The sequence below is a fragment of the Brachycentrus maculatus genome, unplaced genomic scaffold, assembly GCF_059751285.1.
Source record: "Brachycentrus maculatus isolate JH-2025_06_01 unplaced genomic scaffold, ASM5975128v1 h1tg000049l, whole genome shotgun sequence".
Taxonomy (NCBI): Eukaryota; Metazoa; Arthropoda; class Insecta; order Trichoptera; family Brachycentridae; genus Brachycentrus; species Brachycentrus maculatus.
Window position 1 is genome coordinate 515,824 of NW_028280803.1, and position 24,079 is coordinate 539,902.

Consider the following 24,079-nt stretch of genomic DNA (forward strand, 5'->3'; position numbering starts at 1 on the left):
CAAGTACATCATCTCGTAATCAACCCATCTCGCAAGCACATTATGTGGCAAACACACCCATTTTACAAACACACCTTCTCAAAATGCAAAATGCAAAGTGGCATTCTATTTTGCTGAAGGCTTAGTTGAGAGCAGTTGTGCAATAGGACCTGATGTCCTCCTTGATGCCCCGGCGGGAGAGGAACTGCTTCATGGAGTGCCAGGAGGTGTCGGCGATGTCCATGAGGCGCAGCACGGCCTCCAGCACGTCGCGCACGGGCTCGGGCGGCGCGCGCAGGGAGCGCACCTCGCTCAGCGCCTCCGGCCGGATGTCCCCCACGGCCGCGCGCGCCTCCACAATCACAGGCTCCACTTCTGACAGCTCCGCTTCGATGGCCTTTTTCCTGCGCAAACCAAAATGCCTACATAGAAACCTTATGCAAATGAAATATTCACTTACTCGGTGAAACCGTTATAGGAGAATCAATGTAAACAAGTGTTACTTTGTAAGAGAAAGATTTATACAGGGCAGTGTGTGAGGATTGTAGGGTACATGACGGGGCATTCCAATTTCAGTCGTACCCTGGCAAGACCTGTACTGTTTTAAATACACATTTTTATTTTTTCCTTTGATCAAAACGGTGCATAGGGCGTCGGATAGAGGCAATGTAAACTTGATCACTAATAACACAAAAGCAAGGTGATTAGGCTTGCACTCCAAATTCCCAGGTATTGGAGTCACAGTTGTGGAAGATTATTAAGCCTCGGATTATTTCTACATACAAGGAAACGCCTAAAAACATGATTTTCTATTTTAATATATATAATCCTTGATTTGGTCAGATCTTGCATACATCTAAAAAGGGTATTACTTTTACTTAGTATCTTTCTTATCATTTTAAAAATAATTCTTATAATTATTAAGATGTAAAAAAAAAAATGAAACAGTCCATATTTGTGAATATAAAATGGTCTCGGGGTAGCACCTCTCCTGGAGTTTGGCATTCTCCAGTTCCATGTCCTTCTTGAGCACCTGCAGCTCCTCCTTGTGCGTGGTGGCCGACTGCATGGTGGAGCCGATCTGGTTGAGGGCCTGAGTGGCCTTCTTCTGCTTCTCCGCCAGGGCCGTGCCTTGTTGGGCCGCCTCGGCCTTGAGCCGGGCCACCTCGCTCTGGGCCTCCGTCAAGGCCGTCACGCCCGCCTGAAATACAAAACGACCAATCTAAACATTCTTGTCTTTGAGTTATGAATAAAGACAATGATGGTATAACAATCTGATAGATAAAATAAGATTTGTAGAGACAATGTAGGAGAGGGATATGAAGGTTAAGTGTTTACCATGTGTTTTTAGCGCTCTTTTTATCACATTGCGATATTCATCATCAGAAAAATGCTTGAAATACTTGAATAGTTTTGAATATCTAAGAAATTTAACACATTTTTGACAGGCAGTTTTTTCATCAATTTTAACCCTAATAAGTGTACTAATTAGGGTCGTATACTAATCACAAGTAACCGCAAACACAGTTTGTGCAATGTTTTTTGGCATCTCTCGCGCTCTACAAACAGTATGTAAAATATGCTTTTAAGCATTTCCCGCAAATAATAGTAAATTAAAATTACTGATACATTTTCTTATACATAAGAAATACATGGTTTTAGTGCTGAGATTTTTTTCTTTTATGTATGCTAAAATTGCTGAAACGTTTTTTTGCAAAAAAGTCCATTTCAAATTTAATGGACATAGTGAGGGCGAAAACAACAGGTTTTGACAAAAAAAACCCTACTTCAATTTTGTACTAAAACAAGTCAAATTTCTTTATTTGTGAATATTATTGCGCATGCTGCGACGCAATCTCCCAGCTTAACCGCAAAAATACACTGGCGTCAAGTCGGTATATCGATGGCCTCGCTTTTGGCAAAATATACAAGAGTCAATATATTGATTTTCAACACTGTAACAGTTAAATAAGTATTAGAGTAAAAGATCACTGATATTTAACCAGCCGCTTGCCACACTACACTGCGGAGACGAATTTGATTAATTTAAATTTACAATTGTCAAAATTAAGCTCATGTAGGTGGTGATATTTTAAAATACCTGTAATCTTGTACGTTTTTCCTCAAGGTTTAGTTTCCGTTCTTGATAAATATGGAAGTAGCTTCTCAGTAGGGAGACATAGCGGTATGGCGATACTAAGTCATCTTTAGATACAGAAGAATAAATGTCTAACATGTTATCAATTGGTATGGTGGCCACATCGATTTCACTGTCGTTGTTATGTGACATCATCCTGGAATGGCAATTTAAAAATTGATTATCCGCATGTATTAAGAAACTTTGTCAATCTCACAGTCTAGCAGAGATTTGATGTTTGCGGCGAAATTCGTAGAGCAATTTCGAGAACAAGAAAAGCGTGTTCAGGTAATTTACAAACAAATAAGTCAAAATATAAGAATGAAAACGCATGTGCACATGACTGCCATATCGCTCACTCCTTTCAACAGCGTCATTTATCAAAAATCGTCAATCTTCAGTTGTGCATGTTTTCGGAATGCCCAGAAAATGTACTATATCCCAGAAAAAGTGACATGTTTTTAAATTAATATTTACCCGCTAAAGGGCAGAAACGGGTGTTTTTGCATTTTGAAGAAAACGTATTGTATAATTATTTTTTTTTAATATACTAAATATTTTTCGAATTGAGAAAAAACCTTCAGGTTTTACCTAAAAAGATCTGTTGCACAATAAAAAGTTTAATAAGTGGCTTGATATTTATTTTTAATATATTTTATTATATTCTTAAACTTTAATAACGATCTCCTGAAAAATCAAGTTTTTTGATACATGACGTTGTTAAATGAGTGAGCGATATGTAGGTTTTGTTCAGCATATCAACTTTATATGCCGCGGAGAATGAGTTAATAATATGCAACTCAAACAACCATGAACAGATGTCTTGGGAAATTGTCTTTTTTATTTTTAGTTATAAAATAACTACAACATTTTGAGTGTGTCCAAATACTTGTTCACAAAATCTGGATTATCTCCAATTACAGGAGTTATTTTCATATTATTTTTTAACATCTCATCAAAGATGAAGAAGAATATGGAAGTCTGGGCATTTACGGGGCTGACGACCGTCATCGGCTTCAAGAACAAGGTTTCTAAATTGGTTCATATATATAGAACTTCCAAGAATTTGAGTAGTGTGGTTGTCAATAATGGGTAGAATTGGTGAATGTTACACGTGTGTAAAGTGATCACTTAAACCAGCCGATGACGGTCGTCAGCCCCGTAAATGCCCAGACTTCCATATTCTTCTTCATCTTTGATGAGATGTTAAAAAATAATATAAAATAACTAAATAAGAAAGGTTTTATTGACATTTGTGACAGCATTTTAGATGTCAGTGAACAGGGTGTGTTTAACTCTCTACCCGCAACTGTCATACTATCTGTGCTATCTTTAATATTAAGATTATACAGCCCATATAAAATTAGCCCACCGCGGGTTTGTCATGCAGTCTGTGCTACCTTCGATAATGCCTACCACATATCTGGCACACAGTCTGTACCACCTTCAAAAATGCCCTCCACGTGTATAGCACACAATTAGTGCTACCTTCAGTAATGCCCGCCGCGTGTTGGGCATACAATCAGTGTCAATTGAAAAATGCCCCCTTTGGGTTTGGTACAGAGCCGGTGCCACCTTCAATAATACCTAATACAAGTTTGGCACGCAGTTTGCCCCACAAGTATTCTCAGTAAAATATGTGTCTAAAATAATAAATAAAAGAAAAATCATAATTTCACCCCAGAAAAATATATTGAATTTATACAATGTAATGAACCATGAATTTCCCTATAACAATAGTTTAATTATTAGGTAATATATGTAAGTGGTATATGGTAGATGTGTGCATTAATGAGGTTTGTGCTGTTCAGTGCATTAGTAGAAATGATATACCTTCTAGCCACAAGTAAAGGCATATCTTTAAGCGTAGTTTCCGACCATTTGTCTAGCCAAATAAAATGACACCTCTCATAGAGCAGGCGGTTCTGTTCGAGTAATGTTTTCAAATTTTCATTCTTCACGTCCAGGAGCAAAATGATCCCCAGGTTTTTACGTACGTCTATGAAGAGAAAATAAATTTATTGATATAACACTGCGACACATCAAAATACTGCAGCACTGTAACTAAACAATCTTTATATAATATTTACTTGAATAAATTAAAAATATAAAAGACACAAACACACTATGAAAGAAACTTAACGAACACTATAAACATACACAAACTTCAAAGTTTGTGCATGTTTATAAGAGCTTGTCTCTTTTTCGGGAAGGTACTACATAAAAATATATGTACCCTAGTAATATTATTTAGATATACGAGGTCCGTTCAAAAAGTATCCGACCATAATTTTTATTGGCAAAACAAATAGCGCTTTGAGAGCGGAGTTTAGATGACCGTTTATAGGTAAACCCAGTGGTTATGATAAAAAAAAATTCACGACCACAGCGCCGCTTAGCCGCTGCCACGCTGTTGAAAAGTGCACGCTATTGTCGTCGGATTTTGATTTTGACAGAAAAAGTTGAACAACGTTACTGCATCAAATTTTGTTTAAAGCTTGCCGATTCTCAAGTGGAAACTATCCGCAAAATAAAAAAAAAGTGTTTAGGGACAAAGCAATGGGCACCACACAGATAAAGGAGTGGTATAACCGCTTCAAAGATGGCCGCTCATCAGTGGAGAGTGAAGCATGATCCGGTAGGCACTCAACATCCTAAAATGATGTTGTCATTGATCTAGTAAGGACCCTGGTCGTGCAAGGTCGTTGAATAACGATCAGAGAACTTGCTGATAAAGTAAGCATTAGTGTTGGATCTATCCACTATATTTTAACTGAAGATTTGTCTCTCACAAGGGTCTCAGCAAAATTTGTGCTAAAGTTGCTGACAATTGAGCAGAATCAACTTTGTGTGGAGATCGCACAGGACATGCTGGAGACTTTGATCAATGATCCCAGCTTTCTCAATACGCTCCCTGTGATTTTTGGCTCTTTCCCAAGCTGAAAATGCCTTTGAAAGGGATCAGATTTCAGACCAGGGAAGACATGAACATTGTGACGGACCACCTGTGCGCCATACCAAAAGGGTCTTTCCAGCGTTGCTTCCGGCAGTGGCAGAACCATTGGCAGCAATGTGTAGCAGTTCAAGGGGACTACTTTGAAGGGGATAAGTGTCATTTAATTGTTTTTCAATAAATGTCGTTTTTATGAATAAAAGTCGGATACTTTTTGAACAGACCTCATATCCCAAAAATAAAATAAAATGTATACTATGTTACTAATAAAAAAAACTAACTTTTAACAAAACTGAGGACATTCCTAGGCTCTGTGGACGGTGTTTTGGCCTGGCTGATCATGGACTCAATCTCTCCTGGCTCCAGCGGCAGGCCTCCGGAGAGTATGCCCTCCAGCCGCCCCAGCACTTCCACGCTGCTCCCTGCACCCTCTTCCACCACCACGAGGGTAGGAGTGCCCTCACCACACCAGGAAATTATCTGGAACGTCATTACATTATTTATTATTGTATATTTTTTAACTCTTGTGAGTTGGGGAAAAATGGTTCATTCTATCATCTCCTGAACACTTTCAATAAAATTTAAGACTTACATTCTTAAATTGCATGGTGAACTGCTGCGAGGTGGTCACGGTGACCAGCTTGGCTCCCAGCACACTGGCGGCTATCCTCAGCGCGGCCCTCCGGCCCACCCCTGCGCCCCCCGCCAGCACGAGCCCCCCGCCAAGCGCACGGCCCGCGCACGCACACAGGCGCATCAGCTCGGCGCAACACTCGGCTCCGCTGTCACCAAATGCGCTGCTGGCGTTGCTGTCCATTTCCGAATCTAGAAGGGACATCACATAATGGTTGCAGTGCCTCCTGTATAATTTTTGTACACCTTATTACTTCTACTTTTATTGTCTACTCAGAGGGCTGATTACAATGTAAAAAGAAAGAAGTGAGCTTTGGATTAATTTTCCAGGTGTAGGTAGTAAAAGTCATCATACTATACAAGTACCTGATTTATTTCATTATTTATTTATTACATGAGACATTTATCTCTTTTTTTGTACAATGTTCATCCCTTTAGCGGACAAGAGAATAAAAAATACTAGAGCGTTGAATGCCTTCATTGTAAATTGAAAACTCATGTCACATTTCGGGCCCAGGTTTTTTGAGGAGTCAAACATCTGTATATAATAAGTAGTCTGTGCTACACTAAACGAACCGACGCAAATGCTTAAAGAAACCTATCAATATGTCTTTAGAATCATGTATTAAAAAGAAAAGGTGCTCATTAGGTACTTGTGTAAAGAAGATAGCATGATAATCTTTAAGTCGTGTACCTGAAAAAATAGTCCAGTGCGGAAGCAAATGTGGGCGGTCATTTCATGTGATACTTTAACCGGCCCTGATCACATTCAGTGTTTAAGATAATACAAAGTAAATCATGGGTTTGTATTTGGATGAGGACTTACTGCATTGATTAATGACTTTATTTATAAGTAGGCTCCAGTTCTCACGATCCACCAGTTCCATAGCGATCCCTCGCTGAGTTGCTACAGGCATAAAGTAATGCTCCATGGTCCAACTTCTGCTCAAAATTTTTGTAGTTATTGCGTCGAAAACTTTTTTCTCATCTTCAGAAACAAGCCTGTCTCTAAAAACACAAACTGCCTCCTCGTAAATTACCTAGAATGTATATTTTTTCATTAGAAATTTTTAGGATAAGATATTTATTTTATTGTGGAGTCCAAAGAATAAATCTTACGTGTATAACCGAGTCAAAATTGCTTATTTTGTAATTCTCCAAATTTTTACACCACAATGTCAAGTCTCTAGGAGTCCATTTGTAGTGAGTTTCTGATGTAAATGTTTCCACAGACTAAAAAAATAGACATTGAAGTCAGATTTAACTTGAATAATGGTACAACATTTTGAGTGTGTCCAAATACTTGTTCACAAAATCTGGATTATCTCCAATTACAGGAGTTATTTTCATATTATTTTTTGACATCTCATCAAAGATGAAGAAGAATATGGAAGTCTGGGCATTTACGGGGCTTACGACCGTCATAGGCTGGTTTAAGTGATCACTTTACACACGTGTAACATTCACCAATTCTACCCATTATTGACAACCACACTACTCAAATTCTTGGAAGTTCTATATATATGAACCAATTTAGAAACCTTGTTCATGAATCACTAGAACTTCACTAGAGACATCTATTGGTGAGATGTAAATATCCAGACTTATACCATATTCTTCTTCATCTTTGATGAGATGTCAAAAAATAATATGAATAATGGTAAATTTATACTTGACTGTAGACTGTGCTCACTCCTTTCAACAACGTCATATATCAAAAATCTTGATTTTTCAGAAGATCGTTTTTAAAGTTTAAAAATATAACAAAATGTATTAAAAATAAATATCAAGCCACTTATTGAACTTTTTACTGCGTAACAGATTTTTTTGGGTAAAACCTGAATGTTTTCTCTCCATTCGAAAAATATTTAGTATTTTTAAAAAAATAATTAAACAATACCTTTTAATCAAAATGCAAAAACAACACTTTCTGCCCTGTAGCGGGTAAATATTAAGTTAAAAATATGCCGCTTTTGCTGGGATATAGAACATTTTCTGGGCATTTCGAAAACATACACAACTGAAAATTGATGATTTTTTTATATATTTTTTTATTTTTTTATTTTATTTATTTCTTAAGTTAGCTTATATTAAAACTAATATAAACTATTATGTACATTTACATCATCTTTATATATTTACATTTCCTTACAGTAACTTAGACATTTATTTTTAAATTCTTTCAGACACTTTTCATTCTTCATACATTCAGGCATCTCATCATACATTTTTAAACCCTTATACATCAAGCAATTTCGCGACTCAGCTCTTTTCAATAATGGTAGTCTTATTTTATCCTTTTGTCTAGTAGCATATTCATGACAATTTTTGTTTAAGACAACTTTATCCTTAAAATATTTTGGTAATTTATCGTGAAAAACTTTATGTATAAATATCAACATATTAAATTTAAGTCTTCTTCTTACAGATAACCATTTTAGTTCATCCATATGATGTTTTTGAAAGGAGTGAGCGATATGACTAATGGGTAATTGTAGCTTTTTAGGTAATATTTATTATTTATATTACTACACTACATAGTGATAAATTTGTCAATGGATTTTGAAGAAAAATAAATGAATAAAAATTATTATTCATACTTCTCTATATACGGCAAACATTGCAGAACTTAATTCTTGAATTTTCGCTTTATAATTATTGGATTTAGCAAGAGTTCTAAGAGAATTATCCAAATGTAGACTGCATATCTGAAACAACTCTCTTTCGTCAGGCCCCCTATAAAAAAAAACAAAAAATAAAGTTAATTTCAGTACCAAAATCAATGTGTTTCTTTTGATTATCCTTCAATATAGTGTTTATAACTTAACCCTATCCCAGCGGGAACTAACATTAGACAGCCTGCAAAATCGAGTCCCATACGCGGCAACTGTCTTTATATATTTTTGACTTTACAGGCTGATGCTTTAATAAATCCACGATAGATGGCCAAGAAATTTGTATTAAAATATTCCCTGAATATTTGTTGATAAGTGATTTCTTCAAATAAGGCTTAGTATTATGTTTGTTTATATTTTAAAAGATTTTAATCAGAACGGTGTCAAAAAGTAACTAACAGCTTTGAAATTCCCAGCGGACAGTGACCTGGTCCTGTTGTTTAGGTATTGTATTACCTTATCTGTACGGAACTGTGCAACAGATCATTTTATTAACTCCAATTTCTAATTTAAGTTTTACTTGGTAAATACCACTATTTCTTAAAATCTATTGTGACAAGGGTTTCGATGGACCGTTCGGTGTTACGGTGTTTGAAAATGATGCTGAATGCATCGAAACACATGTCACAATAGATTTTAAGAATAAGTGGTATTTACTAAGTAAAACACAAATTAAAAATAGATAGATTATACCACAAAGTGACTATCAAATCAATTAATGAAACTAGAATTTCCATAGAGCTGATGTTGTGCTGTTACTCCTAAACTTAAACTTGTGTCCCATCAGGAACTATCAAATGTAGAAACAGTGGTAAAAAAAAACTTCGCAAATAAACATACTCAAAATAACAAATCAAACATCCACATAGTAGTATTTTTTGTGTTGCTGTAAAATTTAAGTCAAATGATTTTAGGATAGTGTATGTAGATAGGTTAGCTTACTCCAAGGAAGCCAGTCTCATGGAGCTGGTCAGGCGAGGGCAGAGTGTGAAAGGGCCCTCTCTAGTGGTGGCTGTTATGATGAGCATGAAGGAACGCAGGCTGACCCAGCGAAGTGCGCCTCCTTCCACTCTCTCCCAAAACCCAGCGTGTTGCACCAGCTAACGGAATCGAAACAAATTAATGGAATTTGTATAGTAAAACCCCAGTTAATCAAACACGGTCAACCGAAATAGTTCCACAACTGTTTATTGCATAAAATAAACAGCGAGAAAAAGAAAACTCCCAAGCTCACAATGTAGATGACAGAATTGTCAAAGTGACAGCTGATGATGGTTATAATGCATTAGAGCAGTGCTTCTTAACCTGGGTTCGATCGATCCCCGGGGGTTCGGTGAGTCAGCCTCCCGGGTTCGGCAGAGGCCAAACACACACCCGATTTGTACGATATTACGAAAAATTACACAACGTATGACATATTTATTTATCTAAAAGATCTTGTGTATCATTTGAAAGGAATATAACAAAAATAATGAAAAATGATACGACGTATGATATATTCATTTATCCAATAGATCTAGTACATTATTTGAAAGGAATATATAAATCTAGCAATATTTTTTTCCAATTAAGGGTTCGGTGAACGCGCATATGAAACTGGGGGGGTTTGGTACCTCCAACATGGTTAAGAACCACTGCATTAGAGATATGTATACATATATACAGTAATTATAGTTTTTTAAACTACATAAGTTGTTGTTATACAATGTTGAATAATGCAGTGAGTCTACCTGCTGACATCCTTCTAATCAAAAGAGGGTGGAACATCACTGCTCGCATATGGCGTGTACCCTCAAACAACACAAAGTAATAAAGAATATCAAAGAGTTTTTTTAAGATAAAGATATGAACAAAAGTATTTCGTGTTCATACTGTACCGAAACTAACTGTATTGTTGTCTTTCTATATCGCGGTAAGGACTTTGTGCTAGGTTGTGAGTTAGGGTTATTTTCTTCCATCATTTGTTAGGATTGTGATAGGTTTGTGTGTTACCGTACACACCTAATTTAGTACATACGTAGGCTATTTTTAGAAAGGAAGAAAAAGTATATCCTGGCTCAAAAAATTGACAGTGGTTTCACTATGATGTTGACTTAGTGACTAAAGAAAAAGTAAAAATTTCCGTGACGTTTGTCAACCTTCAGCGTGGAGAGGCACAGTAAGAAGAAGAACAAGTTATTAACATTTTATGATTATATAATTTACCTGTAAAAGAAAAGCCTGGACAAGACTGGAGTTCCACTTATCAGAACTGGCCCGTTGTAGGGATCTGATGACCAACACAACTCTTCCACCGGATTTACTTCCACCGAGAGTGACTGCAGAATTCTGTTAAACCATTTTGATCATGAAAATTTTATTGATACAATTATAACAGTTACGTTATCTCAATGATTTTCCTACAGACCTGTTTGAGAGCTCGGATAATATGCTGCTCATTAAATACCGGAGTGCACAGCAGATCTATGACTGTGTAGTCGCGGACCTCTTTCAGCAAATGCTCAACTACCAGGCTAGAAGAAATACACAGAGGTGAGAGAATCATAATTTTCAAGGAACAGAATTAAACTGTCTGGAGTGAGTTTCTGCGGACGAAACTGTATCTGGGAAGTAAGTTTTTTTAATATTTTTTTTTAAAACTTTTTGTAATTTCATAATAAAGTCCATGCAATAAGCAACATATTTTCTTGAATAAAAAAACATTAACACCAACCGGTTTACATAATTTATATCAAAATTATCGACATTTCATTTCATGGGTTTTCTTTGACAGTGTCATTACGATGACATCACACAAACTTTGTTTCAAGTAAAATGTTATGGATAAAATAGAAAAATAATCTGAAGTGTAGTTTTAGTGTTTAAATACAACCACAGATGGCAGTACAAGTGCCATTTTAAAAATAAATATCACCGGGCTTTAGTTATAAGCACGGGCGTTCATGTATGCCCATACTTCTTTGAGGAAAGTTTTGTTTGGATGACCATTACGGACCATGATCATATTCCCAGACAGGTTAAATATCAAAAAACATTAGATAATATAAGTGAGCTAGGTCCATTATAAGTCAGGGGAAATAAAGCATTCAATAAATTAGTTTACATTGTACCTTTTGCCAGAAGCTGGAGGCCCGAGGATCATGAAGTGCTGAAAGGAGTCGAGCCACTCCTGAGTAAGGTCGACCATAGACCTTATTCTGTCACTCATCACAAGGTTATCGCTGTTGCCCGGAGTGTCCCATCCCAATTCCAAGACGGATGACTTCTTCCAAAGGAGGACATGGGATGAAATGTTTGTCCATTCAGAAACCTTTTTAAAAAAAGATGAAGAAAAATAAGTTTCAGCTAACTTTATACGGACATTTTATTAAGCGATTAGTGCTTAAATCCAATGGCTCAGAATAAACTCCATGAAAACCATGGACAAGATGACTAGAGAATACTGGGCTCCCCCGTATAAGTGTGCGGTAGAATGAGTTGTCAACCAACGGTTCCTGATTCATCAATACATTATTTAAATATAGCTGCAAAAATCCATTTCCAAAATAAATATTTTATCGCATCCTACTTAAAACCCTTACCAAATTACCTATGTAAATATTATTATAGTACACTACTTAGTCATTTAATTTAAATGCATTTTGTCAGAAAAATGATATAAAATCGTGGTTTTCAACCCCTGCCTTGTTGTGCATAAAACAAATAAAATAAAAGTGGAAAAACTATAAAAAAATCTTGTTGTTTTATTACACAAAATATAGTTCCACTATGTCAGTACAACTTAAAATGTATCCCTTTACACTCTTCAAATTATATACTTTGATAAATTTAGCAAGAAAATAAATTTTGAATAACATTTTCAATAATAGAATTATGTATCAAGAAAACAATTGATTTAAAATAAAATATTAATCAAAAATGAAATACATAATTCAACTAGACCTGTTCAATGAGAGAGTCGATTGCTTCAGAATTCATGATGCAACTGAGTCCTCTGGCAAAAGCCACAGCTACAGTTTCTTCCACGCCTTTAGCATTCAATTCTGAAGTGTTGAGAAAGCTTAATATTTGCTGGACCTGGAAAAAGTTAAATCATTTATTAATTTTTACAGAAATCAAATTACAAACATAAAATTGAACATTCCTTTAAACTGCACTTCAAGCAGTTTGCCACCATGTTTTTAAAACATGTTTCGAATAAAGTTTTAAAGTTCAAATAAAGGTGACAGATTAAAGGGTTCTTTTGTTCTAAAAATCCGCCTCCGTAGTGTAATGGTCAGCACGCTCGGCTACCGTTCTGGAGGTCCCGGGTCCGATTCCCAGAGGGGTCAAATAAATATAAGTGTTTTTTTCACTCTAATATTTATTCAATATTACCCTGGACTGGTACCTGAAGCGGAGGGCCGATCACCTTTCCTTCATGTGTAAACGATCAACATAACTCTGCGTTTATATGACGCAGTGCCCTATGCACCATTGGGGTGCGGGTAAGGGTTTATTATTATTAATTTTTACACAAAACAAATTACAAACATAAAATTGAACGTCCCTTTAAACTGCGCTTCAAGCAGTTTGCCACCATGTTTTTAAAACATGTTTCGAATAAAGTTTTGAAGTTCAAATAAAGGTGACAGATTAAAGGGTTCTTTTGTTCTAAAAAAAATGAGTAAGGGAAAATAAATCACCCAATATACTATTTGTTGTTCAAATAATACAAAACATATTTACATACACTCAAACAAAAAAAAATAATGAAATAATAAAAACAAGAAAATGAAATAATTTAACAAAGATAAGTTTATTTATAAATAATTGAAAAATGAGATAATAAGTAAAGATGTTTAAAATAATTGAGATGAAATAAAAAATAATATAAAAATATCCTTTGTCCAAAAATCTTGTTATAAATAATAATAATATAAAATAAAACCCTTATCCGCACCCCATTGGTGCATAGGGCACTGTTTCATATAAACGCAGTGTTATCTTGATCGTTTACACATTAAGGAAAGGTGATCAGCCCTCCGCTTCAGGTACCAGTCCAGGGTAATATTGAATAAATATTACAGTGAAAAAAATCACTTATATTTATTTGACCCCCCCTGGGAATCGAACCCGGGTCCTCCAGAACGGTAGCCAAGCGTGCTGACTATTACACTACGGAGGCGGACAAATTGTTATAAATGCTTTATTTAATTTAAATTTGTGCAAAGTTAAAACACTAAAGTGTCCTCTGCAACATATTAAATATCTTGGGGATAATATCCCCCGACAACGTTCTCAATCCACATTTGCTCTTTAATTAACGTACTCAAACAATTAAGCTATTATAATTCACACCAAAAATCAAACATTTATATTTTGTAATTATAAATAATTCTCAATATTATAGGTGTATCAATTTGATATAAAACATCTGTGTTTTTTTATATGAAAGAAAGCGAAAGTCTGAGCATTAAAGAGCTTACGACTTGGCATTTGGCTGGCTTAAGATATCACTTTATACACTTGTGTAACTTTCACCATTAAATTATTAAACTAGATTTTTGCATTCATTTAAGAGCATTGCACGAAGTGTCAGTGTTAGTATTTTTACATGATGGACCCAGTATTCTCTCAAATTAGCCAATGAACAATAATTATTTGTAATCAAAATGTAACTTTGTTTTAAAATCACTATAAATATTTTATTATATCTTAATTATAATGTCCGCCTCCGTAGTGTAATGGTCAGCACGCTCGGCTACCGTTCTGGAGGTCCCGGGTTCGATTCCCAAGGGGGGTAAAATAAATAGAAGTGATTTTTTCACTGTCATATTTATTCAATATTATCCTGGACTGGTACCTGAAGTGGAGGGCTGATCACCTTTCCTTCATGTGTAAACGATCAAGATAACACTGCATTTATATGACGCAGTGCCCTATGCACCATTGGGGTGCGGATAAGGGTTTTATTATTATTTATTAATTATAAATATTGAGATAATCATGTACATATTGAAAAGGGTATTTACGAGGGACATGGCGTGAGTCGGCGCCACAAACTTGTTTGCATTGCCGGTCGTCCAGTCAATTGCCTTCGTCATATTCTGTTGAATGAACGGAGTCATTTGGAGTTTGCTCTCTTCCGGTGCGGTACTCGAAGATACCCAAGTCTGTATCGCTTCCTTGAAACAACATTCCTCCTCACTGAAAACAAGAATGAACCCCTGAATACATTTTTTAATTTAAAATTCTTGTGGTCAGACTATGATGGATATGGTTTTCTTAGATTGGCAATACTTGTCACTTGGTGTTCTAGACCAGGGGTCGGCAGAAATAGCTCTTTGGATAGACATTTGCGTCTCTTCAGGAGTAAACTCTAATTCGACCCTATCTCCAGCAGTTTTATAGCTGAAGATAGAGCTGCTGAACAAACTTAGATTCATATGCTTTACTTTCTACCAATCTGAAGACCTTGGCTGATGATTCATGACTGAGAGGAAACGGAAGAGACAGACACGGAGATATTGACAAGTGTCATCAATCTTTGAATCGGTCGACCAGAACACCTAGTTTGGTAATTTTTTACTTTCCCTCAGTACTTAATCATAACTGATTAAGCATTATTTGCATTTATTACTGGCAACACTTTTTGCAATACAAATGTGACTGAATTCATGTTATAATGGACAAGTTTATAAAAATCTTGACCCACATCTATTTCCTCTCTTCTTTTCATACCATTTATTATTATTGGTTATTGGATTTCTGACATGAATGTACAATGATTAAAGAAAACACTTCGTTTTTTACCACTTGAGTTTTATTATAGACTACATGTTTCAGAAGTTAAACTTCCATCATTCAGGTCTGTATAATAACTGAATGATGGAAGTTTAACTTCTGAAACATGTAGTCTATAATAAAACTCAAGTGGTAAAAAACGAAGTGTTTTCTTTAATCATTGTAATATGTCTTACCACAAAGTTAATGCCGAAACAATAAATGAATGTACAATCTTCAATAAAAATTAAAATCTTTAAAAAAAACTTTTAAATTTATTATATTTTATATTTATCATTCATTAAAATAAAAACTAATACAGTCCACATATAAACTTTGGTTCCCAAAACGCATCAAAACTGTCAAATACATATATTATCTTCTTCTTGTGCCGTATCAGGTTCTCCCGACGTTGACAATCACTGTGGCAAAGGATTCTCTATTATCTTGCGCTATCGAGAACAGTTCTCCCACATGTCTCATCCTGGTCCAATCTCTTATGTTGCGCAGCCAACATGTTTGCCTACTGCCAGGATCACGCTGCCCCTCAATTTTCCCCATCAGTATTATTTGAAGTAAACTGAGAGAAGTATCTCTCCATGCTGAATGTGACACGTGACCCAAATATGAGATTTTACGGATCTTGACGTTCTTTCGCAGTTGTCTACTGCAAATGGCTCTTTTCAAAACCTCAATTTTCCCCATCAGTATTATTTGAAGTAAACTGAGAGAAGTATCTCTCCATGCTGAATGTGACATGTGACCCAAATATGAGATTTTACGGATCTTGGCGTTCTTTAGCAGTTGTCTACTGCAAATGGCTCTTTTCAAAACCTCAATTTTCCCCATCAGTATTATTTGAAGTAAACTAAGAGAAGTATCTCTCCATGCTGAATGTGACATGTGACCCAAATATGAGATTTTACGGATCTTGACGTTCTTTAGCAGTTGTCTACTGCAATTGGCTCTTTTCAAAATCTCCGAGTTGCTGACTGCATCTGTCCATGGTATGCGAAGCATTCTCCTGTAAAACCACATCTCGAATGCTTCCAACCGGTTCATAGTGTGAACTTTATAAACTATAATGGATATTTTAAAACAACAAGGTATGTCGGGTTGTGGTCCTGTGGTTAGTGTCGCGGACTCTTGAGCCAGAGTTTCTCGGTTTGAACCCACTCTACTACAAATCGATACCTACTTCTAATAATGATCCGCTTAGGCTTACAGAAATAGTATGAAATTGAAATATTTGTAAATAATAAAAACACAAATATTTTTATTTATTTTTTAAAATAAAATAAATAAAATTGTTAGACCTTTTCCGGAGTTAGATTTAGATTGTTTTTTGCCATATTCACAAACCTGAGCAGGATGATTCCCATTCTTGTGATGGTCGCGGGTGAGGCGTAGCTCAGATTGTGAGTCTCAAAAATGAAGTTGACATTGTCACCAAACTGGATTCTCCAGCCCGAGGGCAGAGTGAGCAGCCGGTTGTCGTCCAGCACCGAGTTGAGGGATTCTATCCATTCCGGATCCACATCGCCGTCGCACACCACCCACGACCAAACATCTACGAATATTTCTAATTTTTTAGTGTGTCCAAACCTTTGTTCAAAAATTTTGGGTAATTTTGATGATTCGGCATAGATAAGGAAGTATCCTTATATGCTAACTCGTCCGCCTCCGTAGTGTAATGGTCAGCATGCTCGGTTACCGTTCTGGAGGTCTCGGGTTCGATTCCCAGGGGGGTCAAATAAATATAAGTGATTTTTTCACTCTATTATTTATTTAATATTACCCTGGACTTGTACCTGAAGCGGAGGGCTGATCACTTTTCCTTCGTGTGTTTACAATCAAGATAACATTGTGTTTATATAATGCAGTGCCCTATGCACCATTGGAGTGTGGATAAGGGTTTGAATGTATAATTTCAAGCATAGATGTCGCCTTTAAAGTTAATATTGAAAAAAAAAGGGTACAGTAAAACCCGCTATAATATTGAGATAGGTACCGTATTATTAGAAGGAATGTTATAAGTGGTTAACTTTTAAAATTGTATTTTTATATTTTAACTAGCAGAAAAGACTAAAATGAGTAATTTAAAATTAAAATACAATTAAAAACATCAACCCCCTACAACATTCCCATTGGTAAACGCGGTACCTATCTCAACGTTTTAAGGGGTTTACTGTATTGTCACTACCAACATATATACAATTTTTAAACATTTCAGGGATATGGCTATTGATCATAGGTAGAAAGGTGAATGTGACACGTGTATAAAGTGAAAATTACAGTGGAGAAACTCAGATTTGTGAACAAGGATTTTGACACACCCGAAATGTTATACATATTACAATTCGCTTAATACCGTGGTGTAAATTGTACATATTATATTGTACGCACAGGACATCCCTAAGTTTTTTTAAAAAAATTATACATATCATATCGTAGTCATACAAAAGAAAATGACCAAGTGCATTTTTTTACAAAAACGTGATCATTGACTATTTGATATCTTACTAGCTTAATATTGCCCTGAAAAAATCTCAAAGGATTTTAAACTTGGATGTATAATATGTTGACTTTTTAAAAATGACTAACTGCATTGATGTTTATTTTCTTGGCAAGCAATAATAAATAATAAAACCCTTACCGCACCCCGATGGTGCATAGGGCATTGCTTCATATAAACGCAGTGTTATCTCGATCGTTTACACATGAAGGAAAGGTGATCAGCCCTCCACTTCAGGTACCAGTCCAGTGTAATATTGAATAAATATTAGAGTGAAAAAATCACTTATATTTATTAAAACCCCCTGGGAATCAAACCCGGGACCTCCAGAACGGTAGCCGAGCATGCTGACCATTACACTACGGAGTCGGACCTTGGCAAGCAAAAGTGACTTAAATGGCCCTCCTGAACATTTTCCATTTCGTTAGTTGGTCACTTTCTACTGTACAACTACGATATAAATGAATGCATTATTAGAAATTATAAAAAGTGAAATATAAACATTTTTAAAAAAAAATTCAAGAGTCAAAATAAATAAAACATTAAGTTAATACCAAATATTAAGTTAATATCAACATAGACTGTAGTCCAGGACGGATCACCTTGCCTGCCCGTGATGAGCAATCAATATAACACAGCAACAAGTGGCAATACAATAAGGATTAGAAGAAGAATTTGAGTTTACCTGATGGTTGATTGGAAACATTCAGAGCTGTGGATGAAATTACACCATCATTCCACTGGCGCGTGTCCGCGTCAATGTAACCGAGTAAGTCCGTACGGCTCATCGCTTTAGGACAAATGATGTGTTGCGATACGTTTTGCCCAATTTTACTTAAGGCCTGGAAAAATAATCCATAAAAATAATTAATTTACTTTAATATGGCTCGAATATTTAATTAACATATCGCTCACTCCTTTCAACAACGACATATATCAAAAAACTTGATTTTTCAGGAGATCGTTTTTAAAGTTTAAAAATATAATAAAATGTATTAAAAATAAATATCAAGCCACTTATTGAAGTTTTTACTGTGCAACAGATCTTTAAGGTAAAACCTGACTGTTTTTTCTCCATTTGAAAAATATTTAGTATATTTAAAAAAGTACTCAAAAAATACATTTTCTTCAAAATGCAAAAATAACATTTTCTGCCCTGTAGCGGGTAAATATTAAGTTAAAAATATGCCGCTTTTGCTGGGATATAGTACTTTTTCTGGGCATTTCGAAAACATGCACAGCTGAAAGTTTACGATTTTTGATTTTTGACGTTCTTGAAAGGAGTGAGCGATATGTGAATTTGTTGTGGCACTTTTGAATGCCAATAGACTTCATTTTAGTATAGTAATTGAAATATAAAATAAAACACTTATAAGGATTACTTTTTGAGTTTATTAATGTAAACATAACTAGTTTCAAGATAAAAACGTTCGCATCAACAGGTGAAAATAAAAAATTTCATAAAAAAACAGGGAGTTTGTATCTTCTCCTGTTGATGAGAACATTATAGTTCTCGAAATTAGTCGTGTTTGCATTAATAATCTCACAAAGTGGTCTTAAAAAATTGTTTAATTTTTGTATTTGAATTAACATGTTATTCCACTAAGTTAATGCTATAACATGAAAAATATGACCAATGTTTGATGCGAAAATTACATTTTACAAAAAAATAGTCTTATGTAAGCATTTAACTTATTTAAATACACTTATTTAAATTGTCACATCATTCTACAAAGTTAATGAAAAAAAACGTTAATAATATAGTATAATAATAATAATAATAATAAAACCCTTATCCGCACCCCAATGGTGCATAGGGCACTGCTTCATATGAACACAGTGTTATCTTGATCGTTTACACACGAAGGAAAGGTGATCAGCCCTCCGCTTCAGGTACCAGTCCAGGGTAATATTGAATAAATATTACAGTGAAAAAATCACTTATATTTATTTGACCCCCCTGGGAATCGAACCCGGGACCTCCAGAACGGTAGCCGAGCGTGCTGACCATTACACTACAGAGGTGGACCTATAATATAGTATAGTACTACTTTTCTGGTTTGGTATAGTAATTAATTTCTTTTCATTTTGCATAATCACCAACTATTTTTAAATGAAATTGTTATTTATCCCTTACTGGTCCAATGTCGAATCTGATTCGACATCGATTTTTTCCTCTTAGGTCCCATGTCGGATGTTATTCCACATTTTTGTCATCATTAGTATATATTTTTTTTAATTCCAAGCTTACATATTTATCACTCGTATCTATTACAACAGTATGTGGAGCAGAGGACAAAATATTTTTTTTCCAATTGGAATGTAACTGTCTACCTATTTTTTTTTTAATTATGGGGGACCGGAAAGGGTTTGGCAATTGTTAACACATTCTGTTATTATTAATGAATAATCAATTAACTTACATATTTGAGAAGATGTCTGATGGAAGTTTTTCCTGCGCCGGGTGGTCCAACAGTTACTACTCCCATTCTCTGCTTTAGTTGCTCGTATAACTCTATGCATTTCCGCATCTAAAAACAAAATTTTACCCAATGTTGTTTTAAATGCAGTCGTAAACTATTTAAAAATATATATTAATAAATCTCAGTCAAAATCCGGGTTCATTCAAACCCTTATCCGCACCCCAATGGTGCATAGGGCACTGCATCATATAAACGCAGTGTTATCTCGATCGTTAACACTTGAAGGAAAGGTGATCAGCCCTCCGCTTCCGGTACCAGTCCAGGGTAATATTGAATAAATATAAGAGTGAAAAAATCACTTATATTTATTTGACCCCCCCTGGGAATCGAACCCGGGACCTCCAGTACGGTAGCCGAGCGTGCTGACCATTACGCTACGGAGGCGGACAATCCGTGTTAGGAGTCGTAATAATCGTCGGGTATGTATGAGGAGATGCATGAATGTAGAAGAGGCAAAGAATGTTTGCAAAGACAGAGTGGTGTGGCGTTCGATTCTCTCTGCCTACCCCTGCGGGGAAGCGGCGTGATGGTTAGTTATTAATAAATCTTAGTGACAGAAGAGTAATTACTGATTTGGTCCTATTATATAAAATTCTTAACAATTTTTTGGACAGCCCTGATCTCCTTGATCAAATGAAGCTTAGCGTGCGTCAAAGAGGTATGTATTAGGCAAAAATCGCAGTATTTTCACATAATGCAAACTATGCCATGTTCTCTCCGATTCCGCGGCTTCACATGTTAGCCAATGCTTTTGAAAGTATAGATTTATTCAATATATTGTTATCCACCTTGAAGTCTGTACTTTCTCAGCATTTCTTCTCTATGTTATAATGGATATATTTAAACGTTGTGTTTAACTCTCTCTCGCTGCTCGCTGATAGTGTGTGAAGAAGACCTGTATTTACCAGTGCTTACTATTTGTTATTTTATTATTATTTTATGTTTAAGACTTTTTGTTTCTCTATTGGTGTATTAGATACTGTATATATGTATTATCATTAGTCGTTCAATAAATAAATACATAAAAGTAGTAGTTAAAATTGATTCCACGTTCAAATGTTTTTAAAATATATTACTTCATTAAATTTACGACAAACTAAAAATCACGTGGCTTCAAACCCAGGGGTAGGCAGAGAGTACAGAACGCCACAGCAATCTGTATTTGCAAACAATCTTTGCCTCTTCCACAATGATGCATCTCCTCACGCATACCCGGTGATTATTCCGACTCCTGACGCTGTCAAGTATTTAAAATAATCATGCCAAGTTTTCCTCGGTCTTACTCTGCTTCTATTACCAACCGCATCCGCCTATTGATTTGTTTCACTATTCTTTCTTCACTCATTCGATTCACATACCAACACCATCTCAACACACTTTTCTCAATTTTATCGATAATGCTTATCTCTTACCTTACATTAATTTCTTATATCACGATTCGAACATCTATCATACATCGTTTTGCCACACATTTGTCTGGATGACCACATTTTCACTGCATTCAATCTACCTTCAACATTCTTTTGCCAACTCCTTGGTTCACTTCCATACATTAATAATAAAACCCTTACCACACCCCAATGGTGCATAGGGCACTGCTTCATATAAACGCAGTGTTATCTCGATCGATTACACATGAAGGAAAGGTGATCAGCCCTCCACTTCAGGTACCAGTCCAGTGTAATATTGAATAAATATTAGAGTGAAAAAATCACTTATATTTATTAAACCCCCCTGGGAATGGAACCCGGGACCTCCAGAACGGCAGCCGAGCATGCTGACCATTACACTACGGAGGCGGACAAAACATACATTAGGGTTGGAAAAAATAATAATCGTTATAACAAATATGAAACAGTATGTTATGTCTCTCTGCGCTATTTTATTTTACTATTTTGGGGGGAATATTTATCTTTTGTAATACATTTTTCGGTAAAATTAAAAATGTACACATTACAAAGGACGGCACAATGGGTATTGCTGGTTTGTAGAATGATATTATGGATTTACTAATGAAACAATTAAGGTCAAAAACATATATATTTTCACAAATTTAATGCATATAAGAAAATAATGCATGATTGTAATAACAACCATGCATTATTTTCCTCCATTGTCCTCCATTGTCCGCCTCCGTAGCGTAATGGTCAGCACGCTCGGCTACCGTACTGGAGGTCCCGGGTTCGATTCCCAGGGGGGGTCAAATAAATATAAGTGATTTTTTCACTCTTATATTTATTCAATATTACCTTGGACTGGTACCGGAAGCGGAGGGCTGATCACCTTTCCTTCAAGTGTTAACGATCGAGATAACACTGCGTTTATATGATGCAGTGCCCTATGCACCATTGGGGTGCGGATAAGGGTTTGAATGAAAATGTAATAACAAAATATCATCTACCATAAATAAAACAAAGAGAGTGTGTTTTTTACCTGATTTTCATTGACAGTCATATTTTGCGCTTGGTAACTCTGAACAAGAGCTTCCCGCAGCTTGTCCGGGATTGAATTGGATATTTTCACTCCCGGAAAAATTACCTGGATCAAACTCTCAAAACTGAAAAAAGGAAAATTGAATATTATGTTTATTAAAGTAATGTATTGTTTATTCAGTCCATTTCTGGATCAAAGTGGTCAGTGCGTTTGACTATCATGTGTGCGGTATCCTCACTTGTTATTTTGTAACTTGTCCAAACATCACTTGTAACGATGATGTAATTTTGGTAAAAAATAATTCGCTACAGTTTTTATGTCTTCAGTAATGAGGATGCGAGTGTATCGGCTAACATATTTGATTAACAGATTGACAGATTCGGATATTGACGGATCACTCAGATTTAGAGCTTATCGCAAATTGAATTGAATATTTTCACTCCAAGGAAAATACCCAAATCAAACTCTCAAAACTGAAAAAGGGTCAAATTCAATCATTTGTTTATTACACCAATTTATGTATTATCTAATTTTGTTCATTTGTCCAGTGAAGTGGTCAGTACGTTAGACCTTTTCTCACCTACGACACACTAAAATTCTTCCTAGTATTCTGCGGCTCACCAAAAGCTAAAGTATATAGACCATTGAAAAATTATTTAATTGTAGTAATTATTATCCGCCTCCCTAGTGTAATGTCTGCACGCTCAGCTAACGTTCTGGAGGTCCCGTGTTCGATTTCCAGGGGGGGGGGTCAAATAAATATGAATGATTTTTTCAGTAGTATTTATTCAATACTACCCTGGCCTGGTACCCGAAGCAGAGGGCTAATCACCTTTCCTTCATGTGTTAACCATCAAGATAACACTGCGTTTGTATGATGCAGTGCCCTATGCACCATTGGGGTGTAGATAAGGGTTGAGAGAGAGAGAATTATTATAACCTACATTTTGAAAAATAGACAATATTATGAAAAATAATTTGTCATTGTGTATTAAAGACATAATGAAAATTTGTAAAATGTCATAAACATTAAATTTGATCGCGGCACATCTGTATCCAGCTCACGGTACACCAGTGTGCCATGGCACACCGGTTGCGGAGCACTGTGTTAGACTATGACATATTAGGTCTACGGTTTAAATCTAAGTGATGCATCCATCAATGTTAAGTGATTTTATGATGTAATATCCTCAAGAGTAAAAGCTTATACGAGTACGGTGTAGTGCTTAAGTACCTGACATCAGGCAACACCAGGAAATTTATAAAAGCCTCCCCCAATATATATGTCTGGCAACACCTACTTTCTTCTCTCGGGTCTCCAAACTTCGGTAAAGTGAATTGTTCTAACATCGTTGTCTTTGAATTATTATTTCTAACTGCAGGTTACAAAATATTTCTACAGGTAACAAAAAAATACAAATCAATTACTTTTATTAAATATTTATTCTATAGAATAACAAAAGAAAAATCAAACAAATATCTTGAAACAGCAGGTTTTACACCCCA

The 24,079-nt window shown here is 35.6% G+C and overlaps 1 protein-coding gene across 1 annotated transcript in view; it reads right to left on the reverse strand.

The window, feature by feature from the left end:
- The window catches only part of btv (dynein cytoplasmic heavy chain beethoven), a 114,999-nt gene that overhangs the window by 22,629 nt on the left and 68,291 nt on the right, over positions 1–24,079 (reverse strand). The window contains exons 14-32 of the mRNA XM_088277637.1: positions 22,574–22,697; positions 20,081–20,188; positions 18,343–18,499; positions 16,505–16,712; positions 14,392–14,566; positions 12,320–12,454; positions 11,488–11,687; positions 10,785–10,890; positions 10,583–10,705; positions 9,320–9,477; positions 8,303–8,438; positions 6,822–6,935; positions 6,529–6,742; positions 5,662–5,894; positions 5,351–5,549; positions 3,950–4,115; positions 2,081–2,273; positions 966–1,180; positions 150–383 (exon numbers count right to left, since the gene is read on the reverse strand). Coding sequence (XP_088133763.1) covers positions 150–383; positions 966–1,180; positions 2,081–2,273; positions 3,950–4,115; positions 5,351–5,549; positions 5,662–5,894; positions 6,529–6,742; positions 6,822–6,935; positions 8,303–8,438; positions 9,320–9,477; positions 10,583–10,705; positions 10,785–10,890; positions 11,488–11,687; positions 12,320–12,454; positions 14,392–14,566; positions 16,505–16,712; positions 18,343–18,499; positions 20,081–20,188; positions 22,574–22,697 — 3,198 coding nt within the window. The remainder of the gene's footprint in view (positions 1–149; positions 384–965; positions 1,181–2,080; positions 2,274–3,949; positions 4,116–5,350; positions 5,550–5,661; positions 5,895–6,528; positions 6,743–6,821; positions 6,936–8,302; positions 8,439–9,319; positions 9,478–10,582; positions 10,706–10,784; positions 10,891–11,487; positions 11,688–12,319; positions 12,455–14,391; positions 14,567–16,504; positions 16,713–18,342; positions 18,500–20,080; positions 20,189–22,573; positions 22,698–24,079) is intronic.